Source organism: Ictalurus punctatus, chromosome 6 (assembly GCF_001660625.3).
Source record: "Ictalurus punctatus breed USDA103 chromosome 6, Coco_2.0, whole genome shotgun sequence".
Taxonomy (NCBI): domain Eukaryota; kingdom Metazoa; phylum Chordata; class Actinopteri; order Siluriformes; family Ictaluridae; genus Ictalurus; species Ictalurus punctatus.
The window spans coordinates 13,165,549-13,191,753 of record NC_030421.2 but is presented as its reverse complement, the minus strand read 5'-3'; the positions used below and the strand labels follow the sequence as shown (position 1 = coordinate 13,191,753).

At 38.0% G+C, this 26,205-nt stretch overlaps 1 protein-coding gene across 1 annotated transcript in view; it reads right to left on the bottom strand.

Moving 5' to 3' along the window:
• Positions 1-46: 46 nt before the first annotated feature.
• Positions 47-26,205, bottom strand: part of lypd6 (LY6/PLAUR domain containing 6) — a 39,327-nt gene continuing 13,168 nt past the window's right edge. The window contains exons 2-5 of the mRNA XM_017470867.3: positions 14,241-14,414; positions 5,578-5,676; positions 4,962-5,092; positions 47-3,045 (exon numbers count right to left, since the gene is read on the bottom strand). Coding sequence (XP_017326356.1) covers positions 2,878-3,045; positions 4,962-5,092; positions 5,578-5,676; positions 14,241-14,358 — 516 coding nt within the window. The 5' untranslated portion in view covers positions 14,359-14,414 and the 3' untranslated portion in view covers positions 47-2,877. The remainder of the gene's footprint in view (positions 3,046-4,961; positions 5,093-5,577; positions 5,677-14,240; positions 14,415-26,205) is intronic.

Below are 26,205 nucleotides of genomic sequence, written 5' to 3'. Positions count from 1 at the left end.
ACAACTTATAGGGTTTCAAAGAGACTTTACGCTTTAACAGGATGGGAAATTTTTTACCGTGCCCTTTAATATATTCAAAAGTATGTACACTCATTTACAAAAAAATTACAAACTTCTTAAAAAAAAAAAAAAAAAAAAAAAAAGATCAAACATGGCGTACAACTTAGCACATAGAACGTGATTCATACACAATATTTTGGTCCAGCAGGGTTTTTCTGTTAGGCACACTCAGTTTTATGCACAATGTGTAACTGGCACTGTCTTCTTCTATGGTACGCGATTACCTGAGCGACACTGAAGACACGAGAGATTGTGTTAGCCCTTCTGTTACCTATGGGTAAGTAGCATGCCCTTTGTTTTACAGAGTCAAAAAGCATTGCAGTTTATGGAACTAAACGTTCCATGCTTGGCATTTATATTCTGACAGGAAACAACTTCTTTCCAGTCCTGGGCAGTTTGCCTAAACAAATCAAATCCAAAACGAACAATAACACTGTAGTTGCAAACACTGCATTTTTTTTTTTTTTTCATGACCACTTCACAGATAAAGCGATGAACTGGTAACATATCACAGTAACATTAATAGCCTTCAGCAGAATGTCTATCACAGATACAGTCTCTTCCGAAAGTATATTGTTTTGCTATATATTGAAGACAATTGGGTTCGAGATCAAAACATGAATGAGATGATAGATCAGAATTTCAGCTTTCATTTCCTCATACTTACATCTAGATGTGTTAAACAACTTAGAACAAGGCACCTGTTGTTTGAACCTTCCCACTTTTTCAGGTGATCTAAAATATTGGAACCTGTAACTGATAGGTGTTTCTTGCTGCCCAGGTGTGGCCTGTTAAATTGATTGTTTAAATAATTAATAGCTCTGAATATCTACTCTTGGTTTGAGCCCTAGTTTTCACCTGTGAAGACTGCATTTGTTGTTAAAGAGGATAAACCAACATGAAGACGAAGGAGCTGTCTATGGGAGAAAAGCAAGCCATTTTGAAGCTGAGGAAAGAGGGAAAATCTATCAGAGCCATTGCACAAGCACTGGGCATATCCAATACTACAATTTGGAATGTCCTGAAAATGAAAGGAAACACAGGTGTACTGAGCAGCCAGACATATAATGGGTCGGCCAAGGAAAACAACAGCAGTTGATGACAAACATTGTGACAGCTGTGAAGAAAAACCCAAAAACAACAGTTAGTAACATCACCAACAACCTCCACAGAGCAGTGGGGAAGGCATCATAATCCACCATTCGAAGAAGACTTCAAGTGCAGAAATATAGAGGCCATACCACAAGATGCAAACCACTCATCAGCAGTAAGAATCAGAAAGCCAGATTGGAATTCGCAAAGAAATACAAAGATGAGCCACAAAAGTTCTGGAACCAAGATTAACCTCTACTGAAGTGATGGAAAGGCCAAAGTGTGGAGAAAGAAAGGATCTGCTCATGATCCAAAACATAGAAGCTCATCGGTCAAGCATGGTGGAGGTAGTGTTATGGCTTGGGTTTGGATGGCTGGTTCTGGAACAGGCTCACTAATCTTTATTAATGATGTAACTCATGATTGTAGCAGCAGAACAAATACAGAAGTCGTCTACAAACACAATGTGTTATTTACTTTAAGTCTATCTGTTACATTACTTTTGCTCGCCTAAAAATTGGGTGGTCTGCCACAAAAAAGTGCCATGCTCCAAGTTGTTCAACACGTCTAGATGTAAATATCAGGAAATGAAAGCTGAAATACTGATCTGTCACCTCATATGCATCTTTTGATCTCAAACCCAAATATATTCAGTGTTTAGCAAAAAACAAACAGAACCCTCGCCTTGCTGTTCCAATACTTTCGAAGGGGACCGTAAAATAAACAGACAAAAACAGGAAAGGGCCACATATACCATATATACACACACCACATGAGCCACCAGTGGCTTAAAAACAGATTCGAAATGTAACACAAACGCTACAAGACTCAGCATGCGTATCTTACACACACATCTGTACACAAGTGCTTTATAATAGTTGATGATGAATTGATCTACAACACCACGTGAGAGCAAAATGAAAAATGATAAATAACTGCAGCACATTAAGGCTTTTTTTCTTCTACTTCGTTGCTCATGAAAAAAAAAAACATTCATCACTGTAAAAAAGAAATTGTGGATTGAAAATTTTTTTTTTTACACTCCTCAGTTCATGCGGTGACCTACTGTACATGTAATGCGCTTTAGTGTCAGAGTCCTACCATAAATGTATGGTACAAGAAATAAATATACATCTAAATTATATTTCACGACACAAACTGTACAGTTTTGTTTCCGTTTAACCATAAACATGATCTCGGATTTTCCTCCATATCTGCAGTGTGGCAAAAGGTAGAGGTCTACATTTAGACAGGGTAATACATGATGCTCATGAAGGCTGAGCTTTATCTTTAGATTAAGGAATGTACTTACAAAAAGTCTACTTTTAGACAAGAATGTCTTCTTATATATAGGATGCTTTCGCAGCAAAGGTAGCAAAGAAAACAGTAGTACAGCTGATTAAAAACCAAAAAAACAAAAATGACACTTCATTTGCAGGAGGTTGAACTAAAAACAGATCCAGCCACAACCCCCGGTTATCGTTCTTGTTAATGCACAAACCATTGTTTATTCCTCCGTTTCGTAACTCTCGTGTTCTTTTCAGCTCAAAAGGACCCACTGAAATTTGTTACTAGAAGTGTAACGGTCTAAAATACCATGAATTCAAGGGTGTTTAAAATGGCTAGTGTTTGTAAACCCTAATCAATAAGGTGATTTGAGGCTGGCCATTACCTCTGCTACTTATCCATGTTACCATCCATTACGACGCAGTGCACAGTAAAGAGTCAGCCGTGGCTGAGGAGGAGGATGAAGACGAAGCACAGGAGCAGTGTATGACCCAGAGCAGTGCGATTGCTGCCATTCAGGGGTGACGTGGTGGCAAAGATGGCGTCCGTTTCATTCCGAGGGAGAGGCATGTTACAGATGTTTCCCTCACAACAGGAAACGCACACCTGTACAGACAAATTAGGCAGGACAAACCAGGTTCATGAGACAAACGTGGGGAATAAAATGTGAACCACTAAACAAACACTACACATAGAAGTTCTGCACTAGCTCTTTTAATGAATTTAAGATTAAGATTGAAAGATTAGCTTCAGGATCATAAAATCAAACTGAATTCCTATAAATTCTAAAAAAAAAAAAGAACTTGTGTTTGCTGTTTCCTGAAGATCTGTCCACTGTGTAGATGGCTATCTAGTGCTCTGTGGGCTCAAGTATGTGGAAGAGTGCAGCAAGCCCTCGGAGTCATCAGAGCGTATTCGGCTTCCGTGAACAGCGGTTTGAAAAGACGACTTGGCTGGCTTCACATGTCTCAGAGAAAGCACTCATGTGTCCTGGGTAGTAGCTATCGTGTGATGAGTAGAGCTAGCTAGGGTGGGAATTGGCAAGTGACCAAATTGGGAGAAAATGGTGTCAAAATAAATGGGGTTTACTGAATGTACTCTAAAATATACGTTTTCTTTCAAGCAAATACACTGGGTGCACTTAAACAGCCCTTCAAAACAATTCTGATAACAGAGTTTGAGACATTAACCTTAACTTTTCCTTCAATGGTCAATGTCTTTTTTTTTTTTTTTTTTTTTTTTTAAACGATGGTTTTAGTCGCCACTGATTAAACCGTACACACAATGACGTGTTACAGTAGCTGGAAATGACTGGAAGATCCCACTACACATCACGCTAGCAAACTAGCTAACTGCCAGCATTAGCAGTGCACTTAAACTCCAAAAGGTGCATGTGAAACAGAAACCAACTGCCTTGCTTCCCTGCTCACTTATAAGTCAGTGGTTTTATCAAAGTTTGCATGCTACATGCGCTAACTGTCAAAAGTTTGTTTGGCAAGATGGAATAAAATATTACTGAGGAAAGGAAAACAGAAAAATATTCAGTGTTTAGACCAGTACATTCTTGTCAGAAATACACTAGAGTATAATCTTAATCTGAAATAATTTAGACTGTTTCGGACACGCCCCCATGTCTTTGTGATTATGACTTTGCACAAGTCAGAAATTGAGCCATTTAACAAAACTTGTGTAGGATTTGTGTATAAATCTTGGATTTGTCTAAGACTATTGGCAAAAGTTACCAGCTAAAACAAAATAGCTTATTAAGTTCAGTAAGCAGGCATTTACATAAAAAAAACAACAACAAAAAAAAAAACAGCTGGATTTCTACTTTTCTAATGTTTGTTCAATGTCTGTTTCATGAGGCATGAAACAAAATGAATTGCTTTCGGACAGGGCAATCGAAAAATGCCGGATTTGCTTGATGTAGATCAATATTCCACACCACTAACTTAACACATCTATTTGTTTTCTACTCATTCCTTGCCAGAATTACTTCTGAAACATCAGGAAGAAACGTAATCTCTTGCAGGCATGCATCTATTTCATTGCATACTGCAGCTTCCAATAATGTAGTAGTTTCTCCACGTAGTTTCTTCCTTGTGTTCAAACGCTGACCTTCGCCTGGCTACTTTACAGCTGCAACAGACGACTTTAAAACCTGGGGAACTCCCTGGACTGTCTAGTCATTTCCTGCTTTCTTGTTCGAACCTCCTGTGCTGCTCTAAGAAGCAAGAGATAAGCTACACAATGAGCAATGGTGATGGCAAGAAGCAAAGCTTTCAGCACAGATTAAGCAGGCTGTATGCTGTCGTCTAACTGGCGTCTCACTCTTCCAAAGCAAAATCACTCAGCAAAGAGTTAAAGATTAGTGTAAAGTGGTTAGGAACTGCTATGCTATGGGGATGGACAGGATGGAAACTTTCGAGTGCTCATGTGAAGAAGTCTAGTGTTTTACACTATTATCCAAAATTCAGATTCTTAGAGCAAATCAAGGACAATGTTTAGATGAAAATGTTTACCCTGATTCCTTCATGGTCCATGTCAGTGCAGCTGGTAGCGAGACAGTCCTCCAGTGCGACACAGCGCTTCGTCACGGACACCGTGTTTCCACCCCAGTCCAGCGTATGACGTGTATAACAATATTTAGTCTCTATAATGGGAAACGATTTGAACATTTTGCACAGTTCAGGATTTCTATTAAAAAGGCCGGTCATATTTCAAGATAAAGTGTTGCGACTCCCTTTTAAATCGCCGCTCAACGCTGAAAGAAAGTGCGATTTAAAAGATGGATGATGAGCTTTTTTACGCCATTAACAGTGTGCTATACATCAACTCCGCTTTCTTTTCAACTAAGACTGTTCAGAGCCAAAATTTTTAATGTTGAGAAAGAAGACGTGGATATATATTTCCTTCACTGTACATCATGATCACTTGGATATATAATGACTAATGCAGAAGTTAAAGCCCTGCTAATGTAATGTTTTTAATCAGAACTGCTTTTCATGAGGGAATCGTTCAGCTGTACAACAGGCCTAACAAATCATATCTACGCTGAAGCTATTACTAAAAAATTCATAGAATTAAAAGAGGAAAAAAAACTTGCTTTATGGAACAACTGGAATTGGATGGTCTTACCTTGTGGGCAGTACACATCTGGAGCCCAGCGATTACATTCGAAATTGTCAGCTGCTTCCTCACATGTAAAACACTTGAATCCTCCTGGATATGGAGTAGCTGTGAACACACACACACACACACACACACACACACACACACACACACACACACACACACACACACACACACACACACACACACACACACACACACACACACACACACACACACACATACATACATACATACATACATACATACATACATACATACATACATACACACACATACATACATACATACATACATACACACACATACATACATACATACATACATACATACACACACATAATATATATATATATATATATATATATATATATATATATATATATATATATATATATATATATATATATATATATATATTATGTGTGTGTATATATATATATATATATATATATATATATATATATATATATATATATATATATATATATATATATATATATATATATATATATATATATATATGCATTACTTGTGCATTACTTTTTATGGATGCACAAAAAGCCCTGAATTGTACAGTCCTAACAATCCCTGGTCGATTGGTTGTACCTGTCAATCCCCAGGGATTGGTTCAAATACCATTTGTACAAATACCAGGTTCAATTACATTTTATTGTTGGTGTGATATTTAATTTGACTCTCTGAATTATCTTTTGTTTATTTTATCCATCAATGCGACACTTGAACTTGTCTACCACTTATAGGTTTTTGCAAATTATCATTTCATTTGTAAATAAATTTAAAATAAAATCCATCAATGAACGATCGTCAGCTCAGCTAACATGATGTTTGTGAATGCACACGAATAACCAAATTGATTCATTTTAAAAATATATTTGAAAAACATTTTAAAAATATATTTGAATATATTTTGATACATATACAAAAGTATATATAATATTATTTAAACAATTTTAAAACTTTCCAATGGACCACCTGCAATTACACCACTGACCACTAGGGGTCCGCAGAAACGCTGCACTAGACAGTAGAGTATATAATGCATAGTGTAAGTGTATAGTACGTCATTTGAGACACAGCTTTAGTATTTACTCTCCAAAGCGTGTTTTCGGAACAGAAGTAATGTAATGAGTAAACGTATCGCGTGCAGACCAACTAATCGATAATGAGATTAACAATTAGTTGTTGCAGCTCTACACTGCAGATCAACTGCTGAGGTTAAGTATTCGTTTTTAATCTTATCTGGATATGGATTTTCACAGCATTTAGTTCCTTATAAATACAACAAATGTAAACAAGTCACAGCAGGTCAACATTTACATCCTGAAATCAAGAGGCTGTAAGAGAGATGCCGTTTTAATTTGTAATGTCCTGCTACACATAACTGGGATTTTCATCGTTTTCTTTTTTAATTAAGCCTCAAGTAGCTTTGGGCTTTTTATATTATTATAATTTTTTTTTTTTTTTAATTATCAAAGGGGTTCCCAAAACGATCGCAAGTTGACACTGTACATTTTCTGTGACATTTTCTCTTCATTTTTTATTCCAGATTTATATAGTTTAGGACTACTGTAACATTTGAACATTTTATCATGTGTCAGTAACATAACATAAGTGACTAAAAACCAAATGGAATATTTCTTGCACTGGATTAGTGAGGAAGGAGGAGCTTACGTTGCCTGATACATCTTTACAAAGAGTCAGGTGTGTTTCAAAAAGAGCATCTCTTTCCGCCATCACGTCTATCTTCACGCAATACATAAGAAATAAAACGGAACAGGGCATGTTATTGGAAAATGATTCACGTGTGAGGGTGTGATAAGGGCCAACGCAAAGCAGAGGAGCCTGGATTATACTTGATGGCAACATGAGCATTGTTCACACTCTCGCCTTGTTCTCTTTTTAGGTTTAAAAGCAACATCCACTCTAGCTGGCATGTTAGAGCCAAACACCCTTTCATCTTGCTTCCAGCTCTATTTACTCTCAAAACCTGACTACATTTACATGGACAGCAGTAATCTAATTATTGACCTTATTTTGAATAAGACAATATCGTGATTAAGGTGTTTACATGAGTTTCGTTTAGAATATTCCTTTCATGTTCCCGTTTTACATGTCATAGAACATAGATTGATTAAAGGCACACGTCATTACGTCCCCACGCCACGCGACGTTCCCTCCAGAATTTCACTTATTAACATACAGTTCGTCTTTGTTATGGGACCGTACACAGTTTCGAGTCTTTCAGTTTTGTTTTTATGTAAGCTTAATTATGTGCAGTTAATTATTTGTCATGCTATACGTGCAAACAAAATTCTCCAGCAACAGGCCTCCTCTGTACTTTCATTCGGCAACATTTCATTCATGCCACCGCGACAAACTCGGAGGTACTTGATGAGAGTACGAAATAAGGACTAGTGGGAGAGAGTTGTTTTAATGGAATTTGATGACGCCGAATGGAAAGCAAATTTTTGTGTATCTGTCCTGTTGCAAAATGTGGTGAAAACTCCCACACGACGTTAATAGTGTGATTAAGGTGTGTACATGTCTATAATGCACGTCAATAATGTGACTAAAATAGGAATACTCCACGTTTGATTTGGGTTTACTTCAAGTATTACTTTAGACGGATTAAGGTAATCAGAAATCACTGTTTACATGCTAGTTTCTTAATCAGAGTTTTGTCTTAATCGGGTTACTATCGGATTATTGTTGTGCATGTAAACGTACTGATTGTGATTACTGTCATGAACTGCGTCTAAAATGAAAAATTTCTGAGCTTATAGTAAAAGGTATTTACTAATCTAGAAAATTCAGAAGAAATGGTATGCAAAACACCTTTCGGTGAATTTGAAAGCTACATTTGAGGGTTTTGAGAATTACAAACACAGATTGTAACAGGAAAACTGGTTAGTGTTAGAACTCAGTAATGGTCTAGAATAGGACAAGAATTCCATTTGAGACACAATGCTAGTTTGTTTAGTGGCGGTAGATGGACAAGGAAATTGTTTTGTATTGTATTGCTGAACTATGATAGTGCAGGGGGTCAGGATAGTGACGAAGACGTACACTCCATTTAAATGTGGCTTGTTCAAATGGTGTCTCCAAGTAAAAACGTCTAAATATTAGCACGTTTCTTTTATCCATCCATCCATCAATTTTCTATACCGCTTATCCTACAGAGTCACGGGGGACCAGTAGCCTATCCCAGAAAGCATGGGGCACAAGGCAGGGTTCACCCTGGATGGTGTGCCAGTCCTTCACAGGGCACACTCACACACCCATTCATATAGCACTGACACTTTGGACATGCCAGTCAGCCTACCATGCATGTCTTTGGACTGGGGAAGGAAACTGGGGAGAACATGCAAACTCCGGACACACAGGGCAACATGGGAATCGAACCCCAAACCCTGGACGTGTGAGTCGAACGTACTTACGACTAAGCCACTGTGCGCCCTTACTTATTTTATCACTGTACAAAATAAATTATTACAACATAATAGGACACAGAGTTTCTCTCATGACCCCAGTTGTAAATCAAACGACCCCTAGTTTGGGAACCCCAGGTTTATGAAAATAGTATACTTCATTTAAATAAATACTAAATAATATTTTGTTTAAAAACCCAGCATAATATGAAAATAATTGTTTATACCTGGTGACAGAAACACCTCAATATTTGTCATCGTTTAACATTTCGTGTGAAACTGAAAGTTAAAAGAGGAAGTGCTCATATTTCCTAAATGGTCTCAATGGAGAAAAAAAAAGCCAATGCATTCCATCTGTTGTGTTGAAACATAGAAGGTCTCGGGTCGCAACGTCCATCAGCACATTAAATGTACAGCTATTTCCTCCAAACAGAGTTAGCTGTGAACATTGTGAAGGCACGCATGAGCTACTGTACTGCACTGCACTTTCTGCTTACTCTAATACACTCAGGGCTCACATCCCCACTAATTGTATAGCAAAAGACATGCACACCTGAGCAGACATGGATATCTCTAGCTGTATCCTTTAAAGTAGACACGCTATTATACTCATCTTGGGAGGACTGCCTTAATATAGGTCTGCAGTGATTATAAAAGATTTTGAAATGGCTCCAGGCAATATTAACTTGGAATTACTATTGTGGTCTAATTAATACTGGTGTCCCTGTGTCAACAAGTAAGCCCTAAATCAACACTGGAACATTCTTTTCAAGCCAAAAGTATGGGTGCTGGGCAGCAAGCTTGCATTCAGTTCATCATCCTGATCACATAATAACAACTGCTAAGCATGGCATTGAACTTCAGCCCGAATAACTGAAACAGACCTCATGCTCAGCTAATGACTAATCCAACAGATCTCCAAATCATTAAAAGCATGAGGACCAACACCCTACAAAGTCAACACCATAGTGACCAAACACAGAGTGGTCAACCTCACTTGCTCTAAATACTTCACCTCATATTAGAGGGCCGGGTTCTGCACAAAGCAAGCGAGATCTGGCTTGAGGGTATTAACACAGTTACTGTGCCAATCCGAACTTGGCCAGGGATCAGAGGCTCACCGAGTCGCTGGCAAAACACAGACATGTCATGAAAATCCACTGGTCAGGAAAAATCATTCTTATACAATCCAGAGCTCAAACAAACAAATACATCTGTGTTCATCTGCATGTTGCAAATTCGGTCTAATATCTGTCTTCTGCTCAAAGACTATGGCATGAAAGAGGACTATGGCATGAAAGAGTCTTTAGGTATTGTAAATAAATATGGTTGTGGTAATTAGCATCAGAAGAAACAGGAGTTATACAGTCTTTAGAAACTGGTGTGGTTAACCTTTATAAACACACCAAGTTAATTATACCTTGTATGGTTATGATAGAAATGAGTCAAACCTCATATTGATTAGGGTCATTAAACCAGTCCATGTAATGTAATGAGTAATGGTCACAGCAAAATTCTTTTCTTTGCATAACCTCCACATGTTAGCAGGTTGGGGTCAGAGCACAGGGTCAGCCATGATACGGCACTCCTGGAGGAGAGAAGGTTAAGGGCCTCGTACAAGGGGCCAACAATGGCAGCACTAGGGCTTGAACCCCCGCCCTTCCGATCAGTAACCCAGAGCCTTAACCGCCAAGCCACCAATATTGTTGCTAAATGTAATTATCCTCGAAAACACAAGATTCAATACATATCTTCCAAAACGATGCATGTCTTGGACCCTTTTGAGAAATTTTGGTTCAACCAACAGGATACTTGCAGAGAAACTCTGCATATCAGCAGGTACCCAACACCAACATCACCACCAACATGTAAACAAGCAAACTCACTGCGAGCTTCTGTTACCAAACAACGTGAGACAGGCTGAAGTGGCCCGGCTTCCAGGATCTGGCAGAAAGGGTCTCTTTTCATTACAAGCCAACCGTGATTAACAACCATGACTACCAGCTGAGACGTGACAAACTCATTTGTCATATCCGATATACAGGAATATCACTGCTCACATGCATGGCGCTAGCCACAGTCTGATCTCGACAACAACTGGGACAAGACTTTAAGGCTTATCTGAGGCAGCTGTTCCCTTTGGACGACGATCAAAGACTTGGAGAAGATGACGGAATAAATCGCTGCGTGTATGTGGTAAATGTGTAAATGATCATCGTGTGTGATTCCTTCAAAGGACACATTCCTGCCTTTCATGGGAATTGCCATTTTTCACCCCTAATGCACTGGGCCATTTCAGAGAGTAGAACTGACCTAAAGATGTTTTCCCACCCCAGACATTTCAAGTAATTTTTTTTATCCTTTCATGGTCTTACTTTAACACAGTAGGCCCAACAAGAAAGCCTAATAGATGTGTTGTGATCACATGACATTGGGAAATTTAGCAAAATGGCTCTTTTATAGGTTTACACACAAGATTGAATCCAAGTATTAAGATACCTTAAATTCTTATCTTAAGGGTTTTTGAGTACACAACTTAAATATGTGATTCCTAATGTTTTCTTACTTCTCTTTTGACTTAATTTCTTCTTTACTACACCAACCATTTTTTTTTTTTAGACAAAGATGAGCAGAGTTTTACACCATTTCTTCTCAAATTGTTCTATCTTTGACTTGTTTCTTTTTAATTTATAGAATTCTCTTTAGGTTTTTTTTCCTCTTTTTTATATACAAATATTTCATTTTGCAGCCAAGAAACTCAGCATGCAAAGCTTTCTTCTTCTTCTTCTTCTTCTTCTTCTTCTTCTTCTGCTTATTGTTCTTCTTCCTCTTATTGTTGTTGTTCTTCTTCTTCTACTTTCTATTGTTCTACTTCTTCTTATTGTTATTGTTATTATTATTATTGTACTTATTGTTGTTCTTCCGCTTATTGTTATTATTATTGTTCTTATTATTGTTCCTATTGTTCTTATTATTACTGGTCTTATTGTTCTTCTTCTTCTTATTATTATTATTATTATTATTGTTCTTCATCTTCTTCTTCTTATTGTTCTTCTACTTAGTGTTCTTCTCCTCATTGTTCTTCTTCCTTTTATTGTTCTTATTGTTCTTCTTCTTCTTCTCCTCCTCCTCCTTCTCCTCCTCCTCCTCCTCCACCTTCTCCTCCTCCTCCTCCATCTCCTCCTCCTTCTTCTTGTTGTTGTTGTTGTTCTACTTCTTCTTCTTTTTGGTCTCCTGGCCAGCTGCACTCTGAAAAGTCAGCCTCTTTATTCTCAAAGCTGTAATCACTAACAGGTGAGTCTAGTCACAATTAACGAACAGAATGTAAGTTAATCACACCCACTCCTTAGTGATGACTCCGCCCAGTGATGACAATGATAACTGAAAGCAGCTGTGCACCATTTATCTTGGATACACTGGTCCTTATGCTAAAATAAAAACAAAATGACACAAAGTATGTTTCAGTTTAAGAAGGTTGTACTGGAGAGGGGAAAAAAATAATACAAAATAACATTTGGAACATTTTCCAGCACAGACCTGGTCAAATAACATACCTGCCTGAAGCAAAGCTAAGCAACAGATGACCTGTTAGGACAGTGATTAAAGTTTTTTTAGTGGTCACGTCCAGGATTTAATATTAAAATCCTCTGTGTTTGGAAGTGATCTTGCCTTCCATGCCTTAAGGTGTTGTCACACATGTAGCATGTGGTCTGTTTAAATCTAACACCGGTGTGTTTACTCCCGCATTGCAGTTTGTCAAGGCAGGTGAGAACACAGCAAACCAAAACAACTGACCCATTCTGCTTCGACACAAACTCTAGAATGGTTTGATTGCAGTGTGAAACAAATTAAGCTCTGAATCTGATTTTTCCTGCTTGTGAGTTTCTAAACAAATGCACAAAGAGCAAACTGAGCCAAAAACCCACCTGAAGTGAAAGGCCAGACACCAGCACCAGTAATTTGTATAGTATGTGTGGCACCAAATAACTACTTCTTGTTCTTATCCCAGGAATCTTATTCTCAGTATGCTCACACTGACCATCATTTCTAAACACTTACTACTGTTTGAAGTTATAGTAGATGTAAAAGCATAATGATTTATAATCTCGCTGTTTGGTGTCACGCAGAAGAGGATGGGTTCCCTTTTGAGTCTGGTTTCTCTGAAGGTTTCTTTTCCACCAGCAACTCTGGCTTTCTCATTAGGGCTGTACAGGTGCAGCTCAAAAAATTTATATATCGTGGAAAAGTTAGTTTTTTTCCCCAGTAATTGAATTCAAAAAGTGGAACCTTCACATATTCTAGATTCATTACACATAAAGTGAAATATTTCAAACCTGTTTTTGTTTTAAACTTAATGATTACAGCTTGCAGCTCATGGAAATCAAAAATCCAGTATCTCAAAATATTAGGATAAAGAATTTATAATACAGAAATGTCGACCTTCTGAGAAGAGCTCTAATCAGCTAATTAATTAAAAACACCTGCTGCTTTCCTGTTCCTTTAATCTCTCAGTCTGGTTCAGTACACAACCACAATCATGGGGAAGATGGAAGTAAATTTTGCATTTCATTTGGAAATCAAGGTCCCAGAGTCTGGAGGAAGAGTGGAGAGGCACAGAATAAAAGTTGCTTGAAGTCCAGTGTGAAGTTTCCACAGTCAGTGATGATTTGGTGTGCCAAGTCATCTGCTGGTGTTGGTCCACTGTGTTTTCTCAAGACGAGAGACAATGCAGCATCTACCAGGAGATTTTAGAGCACTTCATGCTTCCATCTGCTGACAAGCTTTATGGAGATGCTGATTTCCTTTTCCAGCAGGACTTTACACCTGCCCACAGTGCCAAAACTACTAGTAACTGGTTTGCTGACCATGGTATCACTGTGCTTGATTGGCCAGCCAACTCGCCTGACCTGAACCCCATAGAGAATCTCTGAGAGACACCAGACCCAACATTACAGACGAGCTGAATGACTATATCTATTCTTGAAAGTGCTATACAAATAAAAAAAATAAAATGCATTGAATTTTACATGACTGTATTTCTGACCAATGAAGAAAAGTTTTGTTTTCAACCCCGTTCATTCCTATAGTGAACTTGTAAAAAAATATATAAATATTTTGAAATCAAAACAAATTAAATAGCAGGTGAAGCAAAGGTATCAATTTGACTCTGGTACTCTCGGATACTCGGATGTACTAGGCTGAGTTTTAGATACTTACTAGAGGGATGAAGGAAAATAATGTCCTTTTTTGTAAAGTCTCTTGACCGCACAGTCTTTAGCCAGTCAGCGATGGAAGTCAGCATTAAGAACCAGGCCAGTATCGGCCAGGGTTCCATTGCTGGGCGTACACTCGCACATGCAACTCTGCGATTTGTCAAATCCCAAAAGGCACCTATGAAAGGGAAGAGGAACAAAATCAAGGATAGAAGAAGCACTAGAGAACTTTTAATAAGAGTCTGTTTTAAATGTACAGAATCTTAAGAAACCTTTTTTTAATAGTCATAAATAATACCAGAGCAATACGACTTTCTTCCTGTTCTGCCAAATTCCAGCTCTTTCACTAGTTTTGGTACACATGAACATTCTACACATACCCGTGCCCATTTCAAAGCGCTTTTATTTCACTCACTCAACAAAAGTGCTTATTAAGAGACTAAGCTGTCTCTTATCTTCAGGCCTCCCAAACAGTGACTGTGTCACTCTGTCCAGAGTATTAAAGGAACGGAAGCAAGCACAGTCTTCCGATAAAAGCCTGCACAAACTGAGCCATGCTTGTTGTTACAGCAATTATGTCTCATTATATCAGTGTCACTGTCAGCAGTCTGCCAGTCTTCTGATCCTCACGCGTCACAGAGCTCCTTATTGTTTGTACTGTATTCTGGGTTTGGTTTGAGTCATAGCACTTTGTTACATGAATCTCATAAACAGTGGACGTCCACCACAAAACTGCACACTGCCTCTTGCTTATATTCTAGGAGAGTTTAGCAGAGCTTTTTGGAGTTTAAAGCCAGCTAAAGCCCAGTATACAGATTCTTTCTGAAAAAGTTATGTAGAACACAGAGCATTCTGTATCAGAGCACCCAATTTTTAGGCAAGCAAAAATATTGGAACATGTGACTGACAGGAGTTTCTTGTTACCCAGGTGTGTCCTGGTAAATTGATTGTTTGAACAATAAATAGCTCTTAATATATACTCATGGTTTGAGCCCTGGGTTTCACCTGAGAAGACAACCTGTAATTGTTGCTAAAAAGGATAAGCCAACATGAAGATCTGAGAGCTGTCTATGGGAGAAAAGCAAGCCATTTTGAAGCTGAGGGAAAATCTATCAGTCTCTCTGCACAAATATTGGGCATAGCTAATACAACCATTCGGAATGTCCTGAAAAAGAATCCATTGGTGAATGAATGGGTCAGCCAAGCAAAATCAACAACAGCTGATTACAGAAACATTGTGAAAGCTGTGAAGAAAACCCCCAAAACAACAGTCAGTGACATCACCAACAACCTCCAGAGTGAAGGTATCACAATCTGCCATTCAAAGATGCAAACCACTCACCAGCAGTAAAAATCAGAAAGCCAGATTGGAATTCGCAAAGAAATACGGAGATGAGCCACAAAAGTTCTGGAACCAAGATTAACCTACACGAAAGTGATGGAAAGGCCAAAGTGTGGAGGAAGGATCTGCTCATGATCCAAAACATACACGCTCATCTGTAAACATGGTGGAGGTAGTGTTATGGCTTGGTCTTGCATGGCTGCTTCTGGAACATGCTCACTAATCTTTATTGATGATGGAACTCATGATGGAAGCAGCAGAATGAAATCAGCAGTCTGCTAGAACCTTCTGTCTGCCAGTTTACAGAGAAATGCATCCAATCTAATTGAAAAGAACTTCATCATGCAGCAAGACAATGATCCAAAACACAACACCAACTCAACAAAGGACTTTATCAGGGGGGAAAAGTGGAAGGTTTTAAACTGGCCAAGTCAATCACCAGTCACCAATCACTTAAAGGAGAAACCCCCTGAAACAAACAACAATTAAAAGTGGCTGCAGTAAAAGCCTGGAAAAGCAACACAAATGAAGAAACCAACAATTTGTTGATGTCAATGAGCTGCAGGCTTGATGCAGTTATTGCAAGCAAGAGATATGCAACCAAATATAAAGTATTAAGTGTTATTTATTTTTATTGTCTTCAAGACTTATCTGGTCCTATATACTTTTGCTCGGTTAAAAAGTGGGTGGTCTGATAAAAAAAATGTTGTAGGATTTATGTTGTTTAACCCATTTAGATGTACATACCAGAAAATAAAAAACTGAAATCATAAACTCTCGTCTCCTATCCAGCTTTTAATATCAAACCCAAATGTCTTTGGTGTACAGCACAAACAAATTAATTCGCCTTGCTGTTCTTGCTGTTTCCGAGGAGACTGTAGATTATTGTGCAGTTACAAATTCTTACACTTAATGTAAAATTTCAGAATTAGAGTTAGTTGATATGTCCTTCTTGGCATATAAAAAGTGTCTTTCACTGAACATTGAAAAAAATCCCATCCACATTTTTCCAAATGCATCATTAGAGAAATATCTCAGTAAGTATTATTGTACACTCAGATGCGTACGTTGGTCATGTCAGTAAAAAGGTCTTGCTGAATTTTCTTTGATAACTGAAAAAAGAATCAAATAAAGACCAAGAAGAGGCATACAAAGAAAGTCCTTCAATGTTTCTGAAAAGTAATCTAGGTCAAACTGTGCATCTGTTAGATAGAAATCAGCTCAGGTTAGGCAAATCATTTCCTGCTTTCTTTTATTTTATGGCTTAAGCACTGTTATCCTTCTGTACACATATAAAAAGACTGAGTACGTGACAGTGACACCCTGGAACATGGTTCAGCAACCAAGACGAAAAAAAAATGAGCTGGAGCTGTATTCCAATTCAACAAATAATAATCACAATACATGTCTTGACACAAGACCCAGCTTCCTGAAGTGTACCTTGTTTGTCATTTTGAAGTACCATATTTACTTTGCTATCTGGCTTTTAGTCCCGAAGTGTCTGTGCTTACAGTTAGAGAAGTGAGTGACACGTGATTTCATTTGCATTGTACTGAATCAAAACATCTCTGCACTTCACTGGCAATGACTACAAACCAAATGAGAGATGTGTTATTGTTGAAAGCCATCAGATCATACGAGTGGAACAGAGCGAGGTGCTTTTGTATTTAAGTGAACAACAGCTTTCTCTTTTGCATTTCCGTAACCTAACCCTAACCCTACTCATCATGTCATGCCAGTCAATCGCACACTTTTAAGCTTGTACATGCCTTCACATGATTAGCACCGACATATTTAAAAGGTGTGTTAAATACTACAGAATTGAAATGAAGTAGTATTACTCAGACTGTACTTTGAGTACACTGCATTATTTATTTTGTCCTTTAAAAATTATTTTAATTTTTCTAAATGCAAGCACTTCAGTAATTAAAGAAGAGTAATAATACAGTCCCAGGCTACACTATAGGTATACACCTGACCATCACACCCATATATCTTCCTTCTCCAAACTGTTGCCACAAAGTTGGAAGCACACAATTGTATAGAATGTCTCTGTGTGCAGTAGCAGTATGCAGACATCACCACAATGTGACGTCATCACAACACGCATTCAGCCAAAGCCCCATTCAATTCATGTGTGCTGAACATGAGTACAGCTAAAAGGTCACGTTTAACAACAAACATCACTGTGAAAGACCATGTAAAACAATATCGTGCAACTGCAGTTTCGCCAATTCAAATAGTTTTCTGAAAAAAACCCCAAAAACAAAGCAAAAAAAATATAAATAAATAAATAAAAAAAACACTAAAGAACTCCCCAAATTGCGTTGCACATTTTGAAACAAGCCGCAACAAAATCAAGCATTTTTGGCCGCAACAATCACAAAAAAAACCTCATCGAAATCCAGACTGAATTCTGTCACTTAAGCCTTCTTGTCCACTCTCTGCCCCTCATGCTCTGTACTTGTAATCCTCTTAGAAAGAATAACGCTTTAGCTACATTCCACAGCACTATGGATTAGGGATGGGCGATATGGACTCAAAACTATATCACGATATTTTCTGGTATTTAATGCGATAACGATATTAGTGACGATATAAATATAATACCATGCACCACTGTTTTTGGCTACATGTGATAGCTGTGAGCGCATTCAGCAAGCACTGAACTCCTTCTCAGCTTCACGTCCGCCTTCCACCATACTCATTTTCACTCTGCACGTAAGCTGCGAATGGGTCGCACACCGAAATACATCATCAGCTACGCTTTATCGTTATTATCGCTGGAAGACTAATTCTTATTGTGGGGAGAATTTCTAGCAGTATATCGCAAACCATAAGATATCGCCCATCCCTAGTATGGATCTATTAGTAGACTAAAAATGTGTCCGTTTTAAGCCTTGTAGAGTAACTGTGGGCCATCCTGAGTTATTCGAGTCATGTTTCTGTTAGAAACGTTAAATAAATAAATAAATAAATAAATAAATATCTTGTTAGGACAGTAAGGAAATGCATAAACAATATGAGAAAACAGACTCAAACACACACTTACAGGAGGCAGCGTGAGCTCTACTGGATTCCAGTTCCTCAATGTGCTGATAATTGATTATATAGCAACATGAATGACTTGGATATTGTGAACATGCATCCATTTTCCATACCGCTTATCCTACACAGGGTCACAGGGGAGCCTGGAGCCTATACCAGGTTATTTGGGGCACAAGACAGGGGACAATCTGGACGGGGTACATACACCATCGCACACAAACTATGGATGATTTGGAAATGCCAAAACAGCCTACAACAGTTTTGAATGGGGGAGGAAACCAGAGTAGCTGGAGGAAACCCCTGAAGCACAGGGAAAACATGTAAGCTCCACACACACACAGGGCAGAAGCAGGATTCGAACCCCAGAGGTGAGAGAGAAATGTACTAACCACTAAGTCACCATGCTCCCACTGTGAATATATCAAATATATTAAAAAATAAAAATAAATTATATATATATATATATATATATATATATATATATATATATATATATATATATATATATATATATATATATATATATATATGAGCAACATATTCTAATGTTGTGATAATACCATATCATAAACTGCAATAATAATAATAATAATATATGTCAGGCCTGCATCGTGATCCATATACACTGTATATATTATAAAAACAATATAGGAACTAACCTACTACACCAGTTGTAACAGTGGCATTTCCATCAGTCTTCATAAACTGATAAAATTCTCTAGAAAACAATGTTTAATCCTAAAGAATGAGAACCCCAGGGCTAATCCAGAAGTCCCCTCCCCCCCAACCCCCGTCCCACCCAGACCTTAGCTCTTAGCTCTTGTTGCATGTTAGCTCTCGACTCCTCAGACAATACAGTGCAGCACACCAGAGCCATGTTGGACTGCATTGGATTTCCTTAAAGAAAAAGAAAAAAAAAAAAAAAAAAAAAAAAAAGATTCTTATCACTACCTCTGGTCCAAAGCAGCATTCAGAAAGGGACCAAAATGCAAGGTGTGTGTGTGTGTGTGTGTGTGTGTGTGTGTGTGTGTGTGTGTGTGTGTGTGTGTGTGTCTTATTTCAGACTGCTGGTTGAGTTAGGAGGCGGAGCAGTACTTCAGGTACGTTTTGTCATCCCCGTGGGTTTGCCTGGTGACATATACCAAATGTGTCAAATTGTAAATTTGAATCATGCATTAAATGACCAGGTCAAAAGTTTTACCATTTATTGTATGTTGAACAATGGTAAAAAATATATATATATATATATATATATATATATATATATATATATAGGGCAGTCATTTAGTGAATTTTTCCAACTTGAACAAAGAATTACAGCCAGATTGATAAAAATCACTCATTTGTTTGGACACTTATTGTTTGTAACAATTTATATTAGACAGCAGAGACAAAACCACCAGCTTTTCATGCAACTGAATGACAGAATGAGAAAAAAACAAATGGTTTGAGGGAAGGGGTTATGGCCTTTAGGCTCCTGGGAGTACATTAAGCAATTAATCAAGGAAAAGCTTCATCTTACAGACAACAGTACATGGGTTTGGTTTCAGCACCATAGGTGTCTTTGTTGTACCTGACGATGCATCTCAGAAAGCGTTATCTCCTGTAAAGGAGTCTAACTTTACTCAGCTCGGCCTTCCAGTGTCTTTTACTCAGGTCATTTGTTTGAGGATAACATCAGGACCAACACAGCAGGTGCAATGGCTGAGAAAAGACTTTCCCAGGTAAAAAAAAAAAAAAAAAGAGCACAGGGATAGAGTATACAGAAGCAGAATAAAAACTTTTTTTTAAGGTATAAAGAACAACAATTTTATATAACACAAATGGTATTTGACTGTACTGTAGAATGCTCTTTTTTAAGCTTGTTCCCCCTGAATAATGTATATAAATCATATCTAAATTATCCATGCCCCATGTCATGTTAATCTGTATGTAGCCATGAGTTGAGCAGTAGTTCAGCTGCACTTACTGATGAAGAACCCCGAGAAACAGTTTATACCACAGCACTATTGAATTCTCTAATCTGATTGGCCAGAAGTTGCTGATTAATTTTCTATAACAGCAGCTCTGACAGTTGTGCTGGCTGTAATTCAAATGAATGGTCACCCACTGATACTACTGTTACTATGGCAACCAGCATCACACTATCCTGTTATTGATTATTTTCTTATAATTGCAACCCTCCAGAGCAGGATATTCGCAAGCTATAATCCTGTAAAAGACATTTACATGATCTTAGTTGTAGCGATGGCATGAGGACAAGAAAGTGTTGATGTCACCACACCTTGAGGTCTAAAAGCAACATCCGCCCTCATGGCTAAGACGGCAAGTGAGACTGATTTTCTGTCCATTCGTTTCTGAAGGAGACAAAGGTGCTGAAAATGATCAATGGGTGTTAAGCTTTACCAGTCCCGTCTACTCTGAGAAACACAATCTGTCATCAGTCAAATGAAAAGCTCCGGCTGCTTGTGGGGAGGTGAAAGAAAATTCCCCTTTTGAATAAATGGATCATGGTCTATAACAGTAGGTAATTACCAGGCAAAAATTCCACCCTGCACGCACTCGTGGTGAAAGTATGTGTCAATCATGTCTGTGTGTGTGTGTGTGTGTGTGGGTGTCTGCTGGGAGTTTCAGAACTTTCTTGCATTCCATCAATTATCTAGTATTAACTATTGATCTAATACCAGAACTCATGAATAGTTAGTTTAGGTGTTTTAAGAAATGTCTTTCTGTTATACAATACAGCCTCATGGATTCAGGGTGTGTGTGTGCGCGCATCATGCACGGCATGGATACCTCAGCTGTTACCATTCGAATCTGATTATTTAGTAATATCCTTAAACAATAACAGCAGCTTGTCGACGGCAAAAATTTTTTATTAACTGAAGAAGACGACATCACGACTTTATTAGTTTAAAGTGTTGTGGAACATCTGTGAAACTTGCGGTGTAGCAGCTATAAATAGTCGTTCCCTCATCAGCCTCTCTTTTTCACTCTCTTGAAGTTAATACAAAGGACAAAAACAAAGAAACAAACAAACAGCTTACCAAGAAATTGTCAAGTCCCTTAACATGAAGTATTTCCCTTGCTGGAAAAAACATACTGGGCCCTGACACTGGAGACTCTGGAGAAATTTTTTTATTTGTTAAATTAAATTGTTAAAATTGGTTTATTATTAGATTTAGTTTACGTCCACGATACAACTATCTGTAAAAGAGCTGTTACTATAGAAAGGATAAATTATTATTATTTTATTAAAGTGCATTAATGTAAAGCATTACATTAATTGTTTGATTGTTCCGGCGAAAAATGCTTGGTTTTACTGTGGCTTCTTCTCAAAATTTGCATTGTGATTCGTGGAGATTTTTTGTCAGTTTTTTTTTTGCGGAAAACCACTTGAATTGGTGAAATTGTAATCGCATGAAATTGTTTTGCAGTGATGTTTGTTGGTAAATGAGACCTTTTAGCTGTACTCCTGTTCGATGCACTTGTATCGAAGAGGGCTTCAGTTGAATACGTGTTGTGATGTGCTTGACCCAAATCTGTAGAAAATCTGCCGTAATTTTTGAAAAATTACAAGCTCCTCTGAATATTCTGGAGTTTGCTTGATTTCATGTTAATTTCTGCGATCGCAAAAACAGAAAAAATCCTGGAGGGACTCACCTGTGATTTGTCTTGCAGCAGCCACTATTGTCAAAGCCGTGCGGTTATAGAAAATGAATCGACACCTTCGGAGTCGTCAGTCTAATCAATTCAGCAGCACTGTAGTATGATGTGAAAGGTTTCAGGGGGGAAAATTATATATATATATATATATATATATATATATATATATATATATATATATATATATATATATATATATATATATATATATATATATATATATATATACACACACACACACACACACACACACACACACACACACATACACACACACATATATACATACACACATACACACACACACACACAGTATCTCACAAAAGTGAGTACACCGATCAAATTTTTGTAAATATTTGATTATATCTTTTAATGTGACAACACTGAAGAAATGACACATTGCTGCAATGTAAAGTAGTGAGTTTACAACTTGTGTAACAGTGTAAATTTGCTGTCCTCTCAAAATAACTCAACACACAGCCATTAATGTCTAAACCGCTGTCAACAAAATTGAGTACACCCCTAAGTGAAAATGTCCAAATTGGGCCCAAAGTGTCAATATTTTGTGTGGCCACCATTATTTTCCAGCACTGCCTTAACCCTCTTGTGCATGGTGTTTACCAGAGCTTCACAGGTTGCCACTGGAGTCCTCTTCCACTCCTCCATGACAACATCACGGAGCTGGTGGATGTTAGAGACCTTGTGCTCCTCCACCTTCCGTTTGAGGATGCCCCACAGATGCTCAATAGGGTTTAGGTCTGGAGACATGCTTGGCCAGTCCATCACCTTCACCCTCAGTTTCTTTAGCAAGGCAGTGGTCATCTTGGAGGTGTGTTTGGGGTCATTATCATGCTGGAATTCTGCATATTGATCATGCTCTGCTTCAGTATGTCACAGTACATGTTGGCATTCATGGTTCCCTCAATGAACTATAGCTCCCCAGTGCTGGCAGCACTCATGCAGCCCCAGACTATGACACTCCCACCACCATACTTGACTGTAGGCAAGACACACTTGTCTTTGTACTCCTCACCCAGTTGCCGCCACACACGCTTGACACCATCTGAACCAAATAAGTTTATCTTGGTCTCATCAGACCTCAGGACATGGTTCCAGTAATCCATGTACTTAGTCTGCTTGCCTTCAGCAAACTGTTTGCGGGCTTTCTTGTGCATCATCTTTAGAAAAGGCTTCCTTCTGGGACGACAGCCATGCAGACCAATTTGATGCAGTGTGCGGTGTATGGTCTGAGTACTGACAGGCTGACTCCCCACCCCTTCAACCTCTGCAGCAATGCTGGCAGCACTCATACGTCTGTTTCCCAAAGACAACCTCTGGATATGACGCTGAGCACGTGCACTAAACTTCTTTGGTCGACCATGGCGACACCTGTTCCAAGTGGAACCTGTCCTGTTAAACCACTGTATGGTGTTGGCCACCGTGCTGCAGCTCAGTGTCAGGGTCTTGGCAATCTTCTTATAGCCTAGGCCATCTTTATGTAGAGCAACAATTCTTTTTTTCAGATCCTCAGAGACTTCTTTGCCATGAGGTGCCATATTGAACTTCCAGTGACCCGTATGAGGGAGTGTGAGACCGATGACAACAAATTTAATACACCTGCTCCCCATTCACACCTGAGACCTTGTAACACTAACAAGTCACATGACACCGGGGAGGGAAAATGGCTAATTGGGCCCAATTTGGACATTTTCACTTAGGGATGTACTCACTTTTGTTGCCAGCGGTTTAGACATTAATGGCTGTGTGTTGAGTTATTTTGAGGGGACAGCAAATTTACACTGTTATACAAGCTGTACACTCACTACTTTACACTGTAGCAAAGTGTCATTTCTTCAGTGTTGTCACATGAAAAGGTATAATCAAATATTTACAAAAATGTGAGGGGTGTACTCACTTTTGTGAGATACTGTATTTCACATGCTAGATTGCACACTCTTAACCTTACCCTTCTTTTATGTTATAGCAGCTTCTTTATAAACTATCTTTTTGTAACGCTGTATCTATGTACATCGCTCCAGATGTCATGCTCTTTTAATTTTCCACAATCACTGTTAGCGGTTAACGTAAATTCTATTAGGATGCCACCTAAATTGGAAAGAGAGAGAGCGCAGTGAAGTTTTTCCACGTTTACTGGAAACCTTAAGCACCTGAAAACACTTAACCAGCTCGAATGGTTAATCTAAGGCATAATGATGAAAACCAGTTTATTGAGAGATTCCCAAATATGAACAGCATATCTTTGGCCTGTGGAAGCAGCTGCAACAATTACTCTAGATTGAAACCTGGCATTCCTGATGAAGAGGAAATAAACAATTTCCATACATGACATTTTATAACTGTTAAAGGAATCTGAAACATAGAGTTGACATTTTGCAGTTAAACTTCTGCTTTCTAGTTTCCTATGAGAGCCAGAATTTTGGGTGATCATAGATATTTAATGGTGCAATAGGTAAAATCAGACTTTCTTTTTTTCCCCAAGATTAGGTGTCTAACAGTTAGGGGAGTTTAATATTTGAATGACATAAAATATAAATGGGAATATACGTCATAAATTTTTCCCATATGAATTCATAGGGGTGCCATTAATTATTGCACACCTATATTTAACAAAGATATGTTTTTGGATAAAACTGTGTTGTGCTTGCAATTGTTTGATATGCATGAGAGCAGAGTATTTTTGTAAATTTTTTCTTTAACAAAAGATCAAAAGGTTAAAACAATAAAGACAATTTCTCACAGCCTTCTTTGCTCATATTTACCAAGGGTGCCAATATTAGTGGAGGGCACTGTAGATATGCTATTCAGAGTCATGCCATTTATCTTTATATATATATATATATATATATATATATATGACAAATATCCTAAGCCAACAAGGACACTTTGTAACTTCTTCGTCTCAGATTTTGCATGAAACCTTGAGCTTGTTCTTCCGCTGAGTCAATCGTGTACAAAGTGCGCATTCCTTGGGGCGCACCTTTTGATTTTGATCAGAGTGTCAAGTCAGAGCTGCTCTGAAACCCTAACTTCCTTTCAGCCAGGCACAGAACACCCAGCCATATTATGTCCATGTCATCTCATTACTTCAGGTCAGGGGCAGACTCAGACCTGAAGGGGTGCAGGATTTTTGCGGCTCCCAGAGGGGTCAAAGGCCTACGGGTTTCTTTCCGAGCTCCTGCCAGGTGGGGACGACTAGCTTCAGCTGGCAACATGATACGCTGGCCTGTGAAGTGGCCTGTGAATGGCAGGGTCTCCCTCTGTAGGGAAAACGAAATGCAAATCCTCTCCTGTGACTTCGCAAACCCGTTGGACCAGATTTGGCTATGGTACGAGAGCTGTAAGGGCAGGAGGAGTGTTGTGTGAGCTATCGTGGCCCGCCCGATGTGGCTCTTTTCCAGTTTGCTACAGGTATCTGACTGGTAGTGTTTTTAACACAAAAAGGAGATCAGCCACTGAAGGATCAGCAGCAACCATAAACTGAACTTGGAATTCTGAGTGTAGATCACAGACTGCCAGTTACATATACATATACATACATACATACATACATACATACATATATTCATACATATACACATATATATATATATATATATATATATATATATATATATATATATATATATATATATATATATATATATATATATATATATATATATATATATATATATATATATATGTATGTGTGTGTATATATGTATATGTATATGTGTATATATATATATATATATATATATATATATATATATGTGTGTATATATGTATATGTATATGTGTATATATATATATACACATATATACATACATATATATACATATACATATATACATATATATACATATACATATACATATATACATACATATATATATATATATATATACAGTG